The 13,623-nt window shown below is 33.8% G+C and overlaps 1 protein-coding gene and 1 pseudogene across 1 annotated transcript; one reads left to right on the forward strand and one right to left on the reverse strand.

Annotated features, from left to right (window-relative positions):
• The first annotated feature begins 1,198 nt into the window (after positions 1-1,198).
• Positions 1,199-2,109, forward strand: LOC133693276 (mitochondrial import inner membrane translocase subunit TIM23-1-like). Its single transcript, XM_062114466.1, has one exon. It carries the CDS (start codon positions 1,290-1,292, stop codon positions 1,851-1,853), a length of 564 nt encoding a protein of 187 aa, XP_061970450.1. The 5' UTR covers positions 1,199-1,289; the 3' UTR covers positions 1,854-2,109.
• A 2,413-nt stretch (positions 2,110-4,522) lies between these two features.
• LOC133696704 (dihydrolipoyllysine-residue acetyltransferase component 2 of pyruvate dehydrogenase complex, mitochondrial-like) lies at positions 4,523-11,603 on the reverse strand (annotated as a pseudogene).
• Between the last annotated feature and the right edge of the window lie 2,020 nt (positions 11,604-13,623).

Consider the following 13,623-nt stretch of genomic DNA (forward strand, 5'->3'; position numbering starts at 1 on the left):
ACTGCTAATTTTGCTTGGGTGGGAGAGCAAGGGTCCCTCTGGTTTTTCCTTCTCCCTTTTCTGCAAAGAGAGGTCAGGTGTTTTGTGGTGTCTTTTTTCTGTTGGAATCTTATTATTGGAGAGAGGGTGTTTTTTATTCCTTTCTTTTTTCAAAAAGTGAGTGCTGGACCCCTGATATCCCCCCCTGACCTATTTATAGGTAAAAAATGATGGTTTTTCTTCCTTTTAATATTGCTTCGTTTCCGAGAAACTTGGTGACTAAACAATTTAAAATTATTTTAGTTTTTTTTTTCAAATAAACAATAATTTTAAAATAAGCTTATTAAAAGTTGAATGTCTTAAGAACAAAATTTTGAATTAAATTCCTTTTGAAAAGACATTAAAAATAATTAAAATACATCAAAAATATATTTTTAGATTTTTTATTATTTTTTGTTATTTTGAATTTTTAAAAAAACTATTAATAAAATACATTTTTTTTATATAGTTTATGAGAAGAACAATGTTAATGTCGACTTGACAAGAAAAATAAACAATGATTTTAAAATTAAAGTGTTAAAAGATAAATTTTTGAATTAAAATTTTTTTAAAAGATATAAAATACATTAAAAATATATATTTTGAATTTCTTTAAGAACGGTTAATAAAATGAAATAAAAAAGAAATAGATAATAACCTTATTTTATCAAACAAAATATAAAGTTCTAAACTTAATCCTAACAAATTTATAATAATATCAAAAATATAAACTAGAAAAGAATGTAAATAAAATGTTAGGTACAAGAAAGTTGTAAATAAAACAATAAAAAAGATATAAGATGTGTAAAAAAATGATAAATAGCATATAAAAATGTGAATAAATTTTAGGAATAAATTTTTTAATTATTCGGATGATTTATTTTTTATATAAATAATATCAAAGTAAATATATTTACATGATATTAGCTAGAAATATCTTAAGTTTTGATTTAATATAAATATAGTAAGATTTCTTTATATATGTATATATGTGTGTGTGTAAATAATTCGGCCTATCTTCCCATTTGAGACATCAAAGAAGGATGGAAGGTTGGGGAAAGCATTGTGAGATTTTATTGGGCTTAGAGGAGCTAAATTGTAAAACACATTATGAAGAGGACTAATTTGTAATAATCCCTAAAATCAATTTCACATTAGACTTTAAAAGGTCACGCCCACACAAGAAGCACAAACAAAGTTTCCCCAGAACTCTCTCTCTCTCTCTCTCTCTCAATTGTCAAAGCTTCGATCTTTTGATACAAATTATACTAATGTCTTACTCCGATAATAACTCGGACCCGAATCAACCCAAACCGGGTACCCGTCTCTACAACCCCTATCAGGATCTCCACTTACCCTCCCAAACACTCTACCATCTCCCCACCTCGCCCGAATATCTCTTTACCGAGGAATCCCTCCACCAACGCCGCTCTTGGGGCGAAAACCTTACCTTCTACACCGGCTCCGCCTACCTCTCCGCTTCCATTGCTGGCGGCGCCGCCGGATTCTTCTCCGCATTCCGATCCTTCGAGCCCACCGATACCCTCAAGCTTAAGGTCAACAGGATCCTCAACTCCTCCGGTCATTCAGGTCGGGTCTGGGGTAACCGGGTAGGAGTTGTGGGTTTGATATACGCCGGGATGGAGAGTGGCATCGTAGCGATCACCGATAGGGACGATGTGTGGAGTAGCGTGGCTGCTGGGCTTGGAACTGGGGCGGTTTGTAGGGCGGCCAGGGGGGTTAGGTCGGCGGCGGTGGCAGGTGCGCTTGGTGGGTTGGCGGCTGGTGTGGTTGTGGCTGGGAAGCAGGCGTTGAAGAGGTATGCAATGATTTGAAGGAAAGAGAGAGAGAGAGAGAAAGAGAGACCAAATTGAAAAGAATGATAAAAAGTGAGTTTTTAGTTTTTTTATTATTATTATTGGATTTGTATTTGTTTCATTTTTTATAATGAATCTGTTGTTAGTGATTACAATGATCAAAAAAGACTTGTTGGAATCAAAAAATTCGAAGTCATTTGTTAGCATAAAGCATGCTGAAGAACGATACTGATGCAACTTGTTCGAAGATGAATATCATGCTATCTTTCTTGTATCTATGGAATGATTGGCCGTTACTGGTTAGATACTTCGCAATTCCTTAGTCACATTGTCTCTTGTGGATTGAATAGAATGGTGGCTTTTCTGCCGGATGAGATTTAGATAACGAGGAGGATGATTTTTCTTGTTTCCTCTATCAACATGGTATGTGCACTTATTTTTTTTATTTACAGGGATCTGAAAGCATTAGAAATAGCGTCGAATGATGACATGATGGCTGAGCCCTACCTATTCTTTTGGTGTTCTAATTTTCCAAATTGTTGCTACTCCAGCTATCTCCAATTTGCCATTAAAGAATCCTCTTTATCCTTTCTCGCTAAACTACCAGAAATTACCACCTCTAAGTGTGCTAACATTGTTGACTGATGATTGTATGATTGGGTTCTGGAAAGAAATGTGATTAGTTTATCCGTGGATTTGAGGAATATTGACAGATTTGCTCCTTCGTTTGATTGTTGGTGTTTGAATTTGTGTCAGCTTCTCCGTTAAGAATTGCTTGGGTTTCTGGATGTGGATTCTGGTTAAATGTCTTATCAATCTCATTCTGTTCTAGTTGTTGTTATTTAAGCTATCAACCTGAAGCTAGATGTATTCAATGTCTGCTTATTGTGTGGGAAACCCTGGAAGATTGAATCATGCCTTCATCATTTGTTCATGTATCAGTGACCTGATAGATAATGTAATACTTTTCTTCCATCACTAATCTACTATTGATGGAAATAAGGATTTCATTGTACCAAAATCCATACTTACAGCGACTAAAGAGGAAGCATCCTTAAACTGTGAGCACCAAAACTGTTCTTTCCCATGTAATATCTCCCTGTTTATTCACCCTAAAAAGAATGTGGTCTGGTAACATCGGCAAAATCCTGGTAATATCTGCAAAATCATTGAATGCTTTGTGACAATGTGACTTTGGCATGAACAGAGATATAGCTTGGATAAGAATGCTCTTATTGCCTTGCTTTGTGGTGATGGTTTGGATTTTGAAATGCTGTATGTCAGGAAGGTTGTATTAAAACCATATGGCTCCACCAAAATTGATCATGATTTTGATAGTTTCTGGTAGAGGCTTGTTGTTTCTTTCGTTATTTTCTGCATCAATTTTCCCTGCAGACTATAGAGGTGGTAATTTCCCATGGATTTATTTATTTTGTGTTGGGGGAGAGCCAAATGGATCTCTGCATCTATCTTCCCTGGAGACTTTGTTTCTTTTCAGCAGTCTGCTGTAGCTTTCATTGCAACTTGTATCTGGATCAATTGCTATATGCATGGATTGTGCTCCATAATTGACATGCTTTTCATCAATTGTGAATGGAATCAGGATCCCATTGCTGATGCATGTTAGGCTAACAATGGGCAACCCGCCGTGATGTTCTCTAGGAATGCATCATGATAAGAAATAAAAACATAAAACAATCAGGAATTTTGTAAGAAATGTGAACAGGTAGTGTGTGGAATGAGTCGCCATCTCTTTCACACAATACAGTGCTGCACATGTACGGGTAACGAGTAGCTGCTTCTTACTTGAATCATTGGCAGAGTTTTGAAGGGCTTCTGTCCGTTACCGCTCTGAAGAAAGGAGAGGACACTTTAAAAGAGTATTTGAATTTGAAAGTGTGGTTATAATTGATTTTTAAAATGTTTTTTTTATTCAGAAAAATATTAAAATAATATTTTTTTTATTTTAAAAAGATTATTTTTAATATTAATGTATTAAAATGATTTGAAAATGTTAAAAAAATATTAATTTGAAGTAAAAAAAATCAAATTTTTTTTTAAAATGCTTTTGAAATGCAAAAAAAACTTTAAACACGGCCTTATGAAGCAGCTTGCCTCCCCGTGGAAAATGATGGCTTCTTATGGAACGAGAGCTTTACATCTTCTAGTTTGTATAACATGGATGCTTTGTAAGTTCCTAAACGAAACAGATTTGTTTGTGCACAAGGTTCAGATGGATAATATCCCAGCTAATATAATTGGAGTAAACATGAAAGCATTCATTTCCATGGGAATTACAAGTTGGTGACTTTAGTGTCCTGATGGGAAACTCTCGCCTCCAGACTTGGGGAGAAGCAAATTACGATTTCTAAACTGGAACCATGGAAATTTCACTTGATGCTGAAATGAGCTCGTCCAAATCCATGATTATCATAACGAAGCGTTGTCAAACTATATTCTCGAAGACATTGCACCTTGAATGGGTTAAGAGAATGCCGTGCAAAGCCATGTGTTATCAGAATTACAAGGAGTCAGAACCTGAAAGGAAATGCAGGGCAACAGCATACTGTCATCAGCTCCCGGGTTAGAAGAAAAGGAACACAGAAAACTAGTCATGCTCGTTTACTATATGTCCATCCACAGGATCGAGCTTCGTTCAACGAGGAACGTGAGTAGCACCAACTAGATCATTGAATCATTCATCTATTTAAATGTTAAATTTGAAGTGTGGGGGGAGGTCTTGTGCATTACCCACAAAAGGGGGGTTATTACCCTCTGCGAGGGAAAAATTGAGTTTGCAGTTCAAGCCTCAATGCCCCACTTATTCGGTTATTCCACCAAATGTTGTTGCTATAAGTGTTTCCTGGTGATACATAAACGCCAAACAAATAGAACTCAGCAATGACAATTGGGATTACATCAAGTACCTCTGGTGTTACACAGCCAAAACAGAGATGACTACTGAAAGAAATGATGAGAGCAGCCACCGAGTGATCTACAGCAACATTGACTCGGGATTCTCAATGTAGCCTTTGAAAGCTTTTAGCCATTCGGCACCGATTGCACCTGAACAGGACCAGTGGAATCAACAAGGTTATATCATCATAATTCTCAAAGATGATGTTGAATAATGCTAAAGATGTTTGTATGACTAAAGAAGTCAACAGAAGTACATACCATCTATAACACGATGATCACAGCTTAGTGTCACTGACATGAAGGAAGCGAATTTGAAATCATGGTGACCCGAACCAGGGATGACCCTCTTCTCAGCTGCTCAAGGAAAAAGTCAGTGAATTTGGTCTGGAAGTTGTAATTAAATGCCTATAATTTGGTCTGGAAGTAGTAATTAAGTGCCTTTCTTACCAGAGCCAACCGCTAGAATGCCTGATTGAGGAGGATTAATGATTGCACAAAATTGTCTGATACCAAAGGGCCCTCCCAGGTTGGAAACAGTAAATGTGCCTCCCTGAAAAAGGAAAAACACACATTCATAAGCAGTTCATGTGCGATAACCATCCACTAGCAAACTGAACCAAAATCCTGACCTCATAATCTTCTGGTTTCAACCTATTTTCTTTAGCTTTTTGGGCCAAATTCTTCACGTCATCAGAAATCTTGGACAGGCCTTTCTTGTCTGCATCCTGCAGATTTTACAGCATAAGTTCTGGTCACATGACCGATACCTAGAACAAAATCATGAAACTTTTTGCAAAACAGAAACAACTTTGGACAATTACGCACCTTAATAACTGGGACATATAGTCCATTATCTGTCTGTACTGCTACATTGATATTAACATTATTATACCTGAATTTGAAGAAAAAAGAAATGTCATGTTAAATGAGGTATCACGGATTAATCATCAATCTTAAAGAGTATATTAGCCAGTTCTTACTGGCGGATATAGTTATCAGTCCATGAACTATTGCACTGGGGAACTTTCCTCAGAGCCAAAGCAGCAGCCTGTAGTTACAGTGACATGGAATTATTCTCTAACAAAAATTTCAAAACAGGCACAACCAATTAAGATTTTAAAGTCCACAATGATAACAGCATGTGCCAAGGTGATAGTTCATAAGGGGAAAAACATTGATGCTGTTTTTCACTTTGAAGAATTTCAGGATAATCTCCAATGTGAAGTGTTGGTGCCTTGTAGTTTTAATAAATTGTGTCCTGTCAACAGGCCAGCCAATACAAGGACCAAAGCCATCCATCAGTTTTAGTAGCAGAGTTCCACTGTCAAAGATGAATTGAACTTTTTAAAAGGAAAACCAAACTAAAAGACTCCCTTTTCCACAGTTGACAATCTTCTTCATACTAATATAGCCAAAAGAGCTCACTCTAAGAAATAAAGTTACTTAATCCAACGAGAATACGGCTCCATCTAGATTATGACAGATTTTTAATGTAAAATTTCTGGAATGTCGTCACCTGTCATTTTTCCAAGCAATATAGTAAGCGCATCTATACCAAATGTGATGAAATATACCTTGATTACAAGATCATTTAAAGATATTCGCTTCCCACCTGAAGCTTCTTGTAACAAATTCAGTTGGCTCCGCAAACTGTGTGCAAAAGAATTTTTAGAAATCATAGAACATCATGATGCATTTAAAAGATGGCAGAAACTAACACTAACCTCATAAGTTTGTCAACACATGTATCCACTGTTAAATAATAATGTGGAATAGTTTGCTTTGAGAATAACAAGTTTGAAGCTGTCACCTGTCAAAATGATGCCAAGATTTAGCCTCAAGACAAACTTTGATATTGATGATATGTGGTAGACAAAAAAAAACTGTGTGAGATGTATATGGTATCAACACAGAATTAGATAATTTGACTTCATGGGTAACTTTCACGCAGAAATGACCAAGAAACAAATTCAAAGTTAAAGAAATCTCATACAAGCTCAATGTGATACAAACATCAAACTGGCAACAAATTGCTGGTGAAAAAGACATGATCAGATTTAAAACAGAAAGGTTAACTGTGATTTTTCAGCATGAAGTTAGGATATCAGCTTGGAACAAAGAAAACTTCGAGTATGCATTTCCAAACCTCGACATCTAACAGAAGTCTTATTGACAAATAAAGAGGAGACCATTGAAATACTGTTGCTTACCAAAATATTCCTTAATCCTTACCCATGGGTTTAGGCTAAAAATTGTGGTTCCAAATATTACCTTTCTTATTTGAGAATGAGGGATGTCCACGTAATCTAAAGTAGGAACCGGGGTATCCTTAGTCACCGGCTTTGTTGCTGGAACTTCCTTTCCTCGTGAAGCTACAAAATGGGGGAAATTTTTCATTAACCATGGAAAATTAAGAAATAATTTAAAAGACATGGGGAAAATATTGTTCCTCATGCCACTGTTCAACCAGAGACAAATCATTATAGATTGCCACGGTGTTTTTTTTTAGTCCCTCTTCTTTTTTCTTCTAATTACACCCTTAAGACCCAAATTGATGATCAATTAAAGCACATTTATTAAGGAAGAGCAAGAATCAAAAATAAAGAACTAAAATGAAAAGGCAACAACAAAATATGGTTTTTCTAAACTTGTGGCTAAACATACACATTGCTCCTCCAACTTTTCAAATTATATACTTTTAGTTTCTAGCAATTTATGAAATTCAATTTTAGTTACAAACTTTGTTTTCTTTATTTTTTGGTTCCTGGTTTAAAAGAGAAGAGATAAAGTGGCCAGATTCTGGTGGTAGAGAGTCTCAATTGAAATTGATTATGACCACGAAAACGAGTTATTTCGGTGTTAATAGGTTCTTTTTGATGGGGAGAATTTATTTAAGGTGTTTTTTTTCCCTTAAACTTTCATAAAATGATAGATCCAAACCCGAAAAGAATTTTGATTTTGGGTTGATTGTGAGTTTTGGAGCTAATTTTTGAGTTGTTAAAGGCTTAGATATATTTTACAAGGTATTTAGGGTTTTTTTTTCGGGTCGAAATATAGTTGAAAATGATTTTTTCTTGGTCTAACACATACTAGCCTGATTTTCTAGCCACCAAAGGTCACTAGTCACTAGACTTTGAGCAGGGTAGGCAATGCATTGTCTACCTTGATGATTTTTTCAATGAATTAAAGAGTGGACGACCTGTCACCCGCCCCTTAAGAAAAATTTTAAAAATAAGGCCCAGGTGTGTGGGTTGCTCTAGGCCGCGCGCTTGAGCCTATTTTTGGAGGCTCAAGAGCTCTGGGCCTTCCTAGCTCGAGAGACAAGGTCCTTTTTCTTTTCTTTTCTTTTTAATTTTTATCCATTATAATCAGAGTTTTTTAAAAATTTTCTTGTTTATTTTTTTTTTCAATTTCATCATTTAATATTTGGTTAATTATTATTTGGGCAACGTAATTTGTTTCGTTTTGATTTTTTTTCCAATTGCCTTGATATTTGATTGGTTTTTAATTTTATAGATGTCTATTTTAGATTAAAAAAATATATATAAAAAGAATTGTTAAACCTAGTTAAGTCATAACCCAGGTCAAAAGTTTGGCTAGTAAACTTCAACTGGATAGGGATCGAGCTTCATAAATTTTTTTATTGCATAAATAGTTCTTGATTTATTTAATTAGATGTATGCATAAACTTTTTGAATTCTACTTAGGATTTTTTTGTATATAAAAACACATTGTAAAAGTCTGCATATATACCTTTTTTGAAGAAAAAAAAATTCAACCCACGGCAAAGCGCGGATTAAATAGTTAGTTCTTCACTGAGTTATGTATATTTTGACTAGAACAAGGGAAAGCATCATTCATATCACACAATAAACAGCAGCATATAACATGTAGCAACTAAGACCAATCTCATCAAGCATACAAAGTATAATTATCATACCCAAGTAATATTCGATATCAGCCTTCACAATATGGTCATCAGGAGCCGTTCCTTTGATGCTTGAGAGCGGTACCTATGTTCATGATAAAGAAAGTGCATCAATAAGTGTCGGTTGAAAGTGGATCAAGATCAATAAATGCCTTGCCATCACTGAACTAAAAAATTCTAGTTATATCACTTCAAATTACTAACATTATGATCTTCAGCCAATTTTCTTGCAAGAGGACTGGAAAAAATGCGATCTCCATTGGGAGCTGCACTGGGCTTGGAAACCTTCGGTTCTGGCGGACTAACTGGTTTTTCAACCTCCTCCATCTCAGGCGGGGCATGAGCAGATGCCTCTTTAGCAGAAGTATCACCACTTCCTGATGTTGAAGGACTGTAATCCTTAAATTTTGCAATGTCTTCCCCATCTTCAACAGTAATAGCAATTACCTATGTATAATATAGTGAAAAGAATGTTATTGGCAATACATAGTAATATTACAAGCACCAGAGACCTGAATCTGAAACTAAAATGTCTAATTTTAACAAGAGAATTGTAGAATCTGAAAGGTGGGCAACAGACAGCCAAAATGTGTGCAGTCTGCTTATTTCCATAAATAAGTACCATATTCCCAGAGAAGGAAAGGAAAAACTACAGACACATAAAAAAGAAAGAAGAAGATATAAGCGCACAACTTTGCCTACTGCCAGATAAAGTCAGTACCTCGCCAAGTTTAATTTCTTTTGACCCATCTCCCTTTAATATCTTTGCAAGATAACCTTCTTCCATGCATTCCATCTCAACAGTTGCTTTATCCTTAAAATATTATGTAAAGGGAAAGCATCAATATTCCATGACAAGCAACACAGCTAGAATTGAAAACAAACTGTGCAGGACCCTACAGTTTCAACTTCACAGAGAACTTCACCGGGTGAAATTTTGTCACCCTCCTTCTTCAACCACCTAGCTATGTTACCCTGAAATTTCAGAAAGAATCACTTAGCAGACCAAGCCTCCATTGTTTTCCTATAAGATGAAGAAAGCTGCATGCCTCTGTCATTGTGGGTGAGAGTGAAGGCATTCCAATCTCTTGGTAGGGAGGAAGACCTGAACAAATTTAAAAAATAACCTTAAAGTCAGTTAAGCTAGAAACACATGATGACTATTTAGTAACCCTTAGAGAAGCTCTGTCAGAAAAGCAATTTCCGTCTTAACCCATATTTCAGAATACGAGACTTTGAGGCATTTAACTTTCACGCACAAAGAAGTAAAAGTAAATTTATTCATGTTCCTTTATAGTCTCCAGTTCAAGTCTAGGAATGAGAGCATTTTGTTTCTTCAATAAATTCATGTTGTTTAAAATAAAATTAAATAAACAGACATACCAACTTCCACATTGAGCCACACAAAATTTTTACACTATTTCTCCATATCTGAATTTTATTTTCCACTCCGAACAAACTTCCTCCACAAATATTCAATAACCATTATTATCTAAGAGCAACTACAGATGAACCACATACATAGCATTTTCCCCTACTCTTGGCAATGCAGTAAAAGAAGAATTTCAACAGAGGATAAACCAACGCAAGGCACATGTCACAGTTTCGCACGAGAGAAAAAGTATTTTGATTCTAAATTTTAAGCGCTGAATAGATTTCAATCATGTTATGCAATGCCACTTGCATAATAGTCAACAATTCAAGCTGGGCTTAAATGGTGGCAAGAAGCCACACGCATATAAGACATAATTCGTAATCCAGAATAAGAGTTCAGAAAAACAAAAGGAGATCATCAAGCTACGGATGCGAAGAGTAATAAGAAAGCTAGATCAGCAATTCAAACAAAGAAATAAAAAATGAAGGCACAAACTCTACCTGAATCAGATGAAAAATCCTCTCTTCCAGTATACCTGTGAACTGATAAAGGAAAAGAAGAGAATCAGGTAAAGGGAATCATCAAGATAAAGTTGGACCAGGGAGTGACAAACCTAAGCAATACATACCAAGAAAAATCCTTTGATAATAGTGGTCCAGAAATTGGGTTTCCAACTTTCATTATCATCCTAGAAACATCTTTCCTAGATGCACCAAATGACGTTACCTAAACATCGAGACAAACATCTGTAACTGTTTGCAAAGTGAGACTAACTTTAATTAAAGCAACCTAGATGTTAAAAAAAAAAAAGTAGGAAGAAATAATTGACCAAGACAAGGGAAGCAGTGTGGAAACTGCAGCAGAAAGGGCTCCAATCAATTATTACACAGCAAACATGATGATTGTGCGATGGAGGACTACTTACAGCGTGATTAGCAGTGCTTGAAAACCTCCTTTTTTCCATAACCTTCCATGCATCTGGCAATAACAAACTTGCCTTAGAACCAAAAACAGTCTGCAGTTAATAAGTAGATAAACAAATTGCATTCAAAGTCACCAAACCACATATCTAAGGCGAATAACCATGAACATTAGATGCCAGGCATGGGATGGGCTGGAGATTATTTACCAGCAGAGAGGTGAGAATCATTTGACAACCAACGAGCCAAACTGGCGTGATCATGCCGCATTAAGCTGGAAACCACATTTCTTAACTGTCCAAACCACAAAATTAAATTAAAAAATAAAAACTGAATCCAGAAGTCGAAAATTTAAGAGAAACAGAGGATGCGTGCAATAAATTTTATACAAAGAGATAATAATAATGAGAGTCCAGAAATCCAATTACGATTACTATTATTACCGAAACAAAAAAAAAAAAAAAAACAATACCTTCTTTGAGCGATTGATTAGGTGAGAAGCATACGCCATGACTACTGCTGGAGCTACGCCAACTTCTTTTTCAGGTTTTTCTTTCTTTCTTGGAATGGCTCGCTGCCTGGCAGAATACAAATCGTGCCTTTTTTTGTTTTTTATCGTCTCATTTTTTAATTTGTGTTTATTATAACTGAGGAGTCAGAAATTATTGACTGGTCGCTGGAACAGTGGAATCATGAAAATAATTGAGGTAACGTTTGTGCTACTGTGAAAATTGATTTTTTAAATGTTGTTTTTTAAAATATATTAAAATAATAATTTTTTTATTTTTTAAAATTTATTTTTGATATTAGTATATGATCTAAAATTATAAAAAAATTATTTAAAATTAAAAAATTATTTTTTAAAAAAAATACTTTTTGAACACACAAATATTAACACTAAGTAAGTTTTCCATCAAAATTTCAATTTATTTTTCTTTTTGAAAAAACAATGTACCTTCTATCCAAAATAAACTTTTCTAGCTTACATAATTCTCCTTATTTATGCTATTTTAAAAGAATAAAATAAAAATCAATTGAGAAATAACATGGAATTATAAACGGGTAAGTTAGAAAATAAGAATTAAACATATATATTAATTATTAAATTAAAAAAAAAACACTTAAAAAGATTATGTTTTTACCATTCATTACCTCATAAAACATTGCTCATTTCAATAATATTTTTTATTATTATTATTAAATCTATTTTTTTATTTTAATGAAGTTGGGAATAAAGCTGATTTATTTCGATTTGCTTTTTATATAGTTATCTCAGCCTCTTAACTCGGGTTATAGGTCTAGTGAGTTAACCCGGTCGAGTCAAGTTTTTTTTATTAACTTTTTTTTTTCAGTTTTATCCTTCAATATTTTATTGATTAAGAATTAGGTTTCATGATTTGTTTTGATTTACTTTTTATGAGATCATCTTTATTTCATGAGCGAAAACACGGGTTTAACAGCTTAACATGACTTGGCTTGAGTCATTTTTTAGTCCTTTTTTAAAAACAAATTCAGTTTCATCCTTTAATTTTGGGTTGATTGAAAATTATACTTCAAAATATATTTTGATTTGTTTTTTAAAGGATATTTAAGCCTTATAACCCGAGTCATGGGTTTAGTAGGTTAACCTGAATTGACTCGAGTTGTTTTTCCAGTTTGCTTTTATAAGATTATCTGAATCTCATAATCTGAGTCACGGATTTTACGTGTTAACCAAAGTTGAACTAGGTTTTTTTTTTAATTGATTTTTTTTCAACTCCATCCCTCAACATTAAATTTGATTGGAAATTGAGTTTCTTAATTTGATTTGATTTACTTTTTATGAGGTTATTCATGTCTTATGACCCGATTCACGGGTTTGACATGGTGATCCAGGTTGATTTTGATCATTTTTCTTATTATTTTTTCTTAATTGATTTATTTTTAATTGATTTATTTTTAATTTCATCATTCAATATTAGATTAATTGGAAATTAGGTTTCAAAGTTTATTTTGATTTGTTTTTTATGGGGTTATCATGATTTTGTGTCAATGGTTGTAAATTTGAAAGGTTAATCTAAATCAATTTAATATATTGTCGTCTTAATATTTAAAAAGTATATTTTATCTTGAATTTTTTTAAAAAAAAAATTATATTTTAACAATCATATAAATTGGTCTTTAAACATATCAAGTTGATTAAGTCACATTAAATCAATTTTTATATAGTTTAAATTATTTTCCAACTATAAAAAATATTAACAATCGTAAATCCCTGTGAAAAATTTATGAAATTAATGAGGGAAAAACTATTCCACTTGATTAAGGTGCATATTTACCTTATAAGGAAGATGTTAGATGGAAGAAAATAAAATAAAATCTTTATGTATGGGTTTTAAAAGAATAAATTATGAAAAATATCCAACAAATAAAAAACAATTAAAACCGAATGGAATAAATAAATAATAAAAGAATTATGGTGAAATGTAGTATAATGAAATTTAATATTCCGTAGTTTAAATTCAATGAAAATAGGTTTTATGATTAAGTGAGAATTTACTCAAAAATGGGACATAAAAAGAATTAATCAAATTAACTTTAGAAGACTCAGGAAAAACATCATGTTTTGAGGCATACACGTATATGTTTTGAGGTGTATATAGGAAC

The sequence above is a fragment of the Populus nigra genome, chromosome 1, assembly GCF_951802175.1.
Source record: "Populus nigra chromosome 1, ddPopNigr1.1, whole genome shotgun sequence".
Taxonomy (NCBI): Eukaryota; Viridiplantae; Streptophyta; class Magnoliopsida; order Malpighiales; family Salicaceae; genus Populus; species Populus nigra.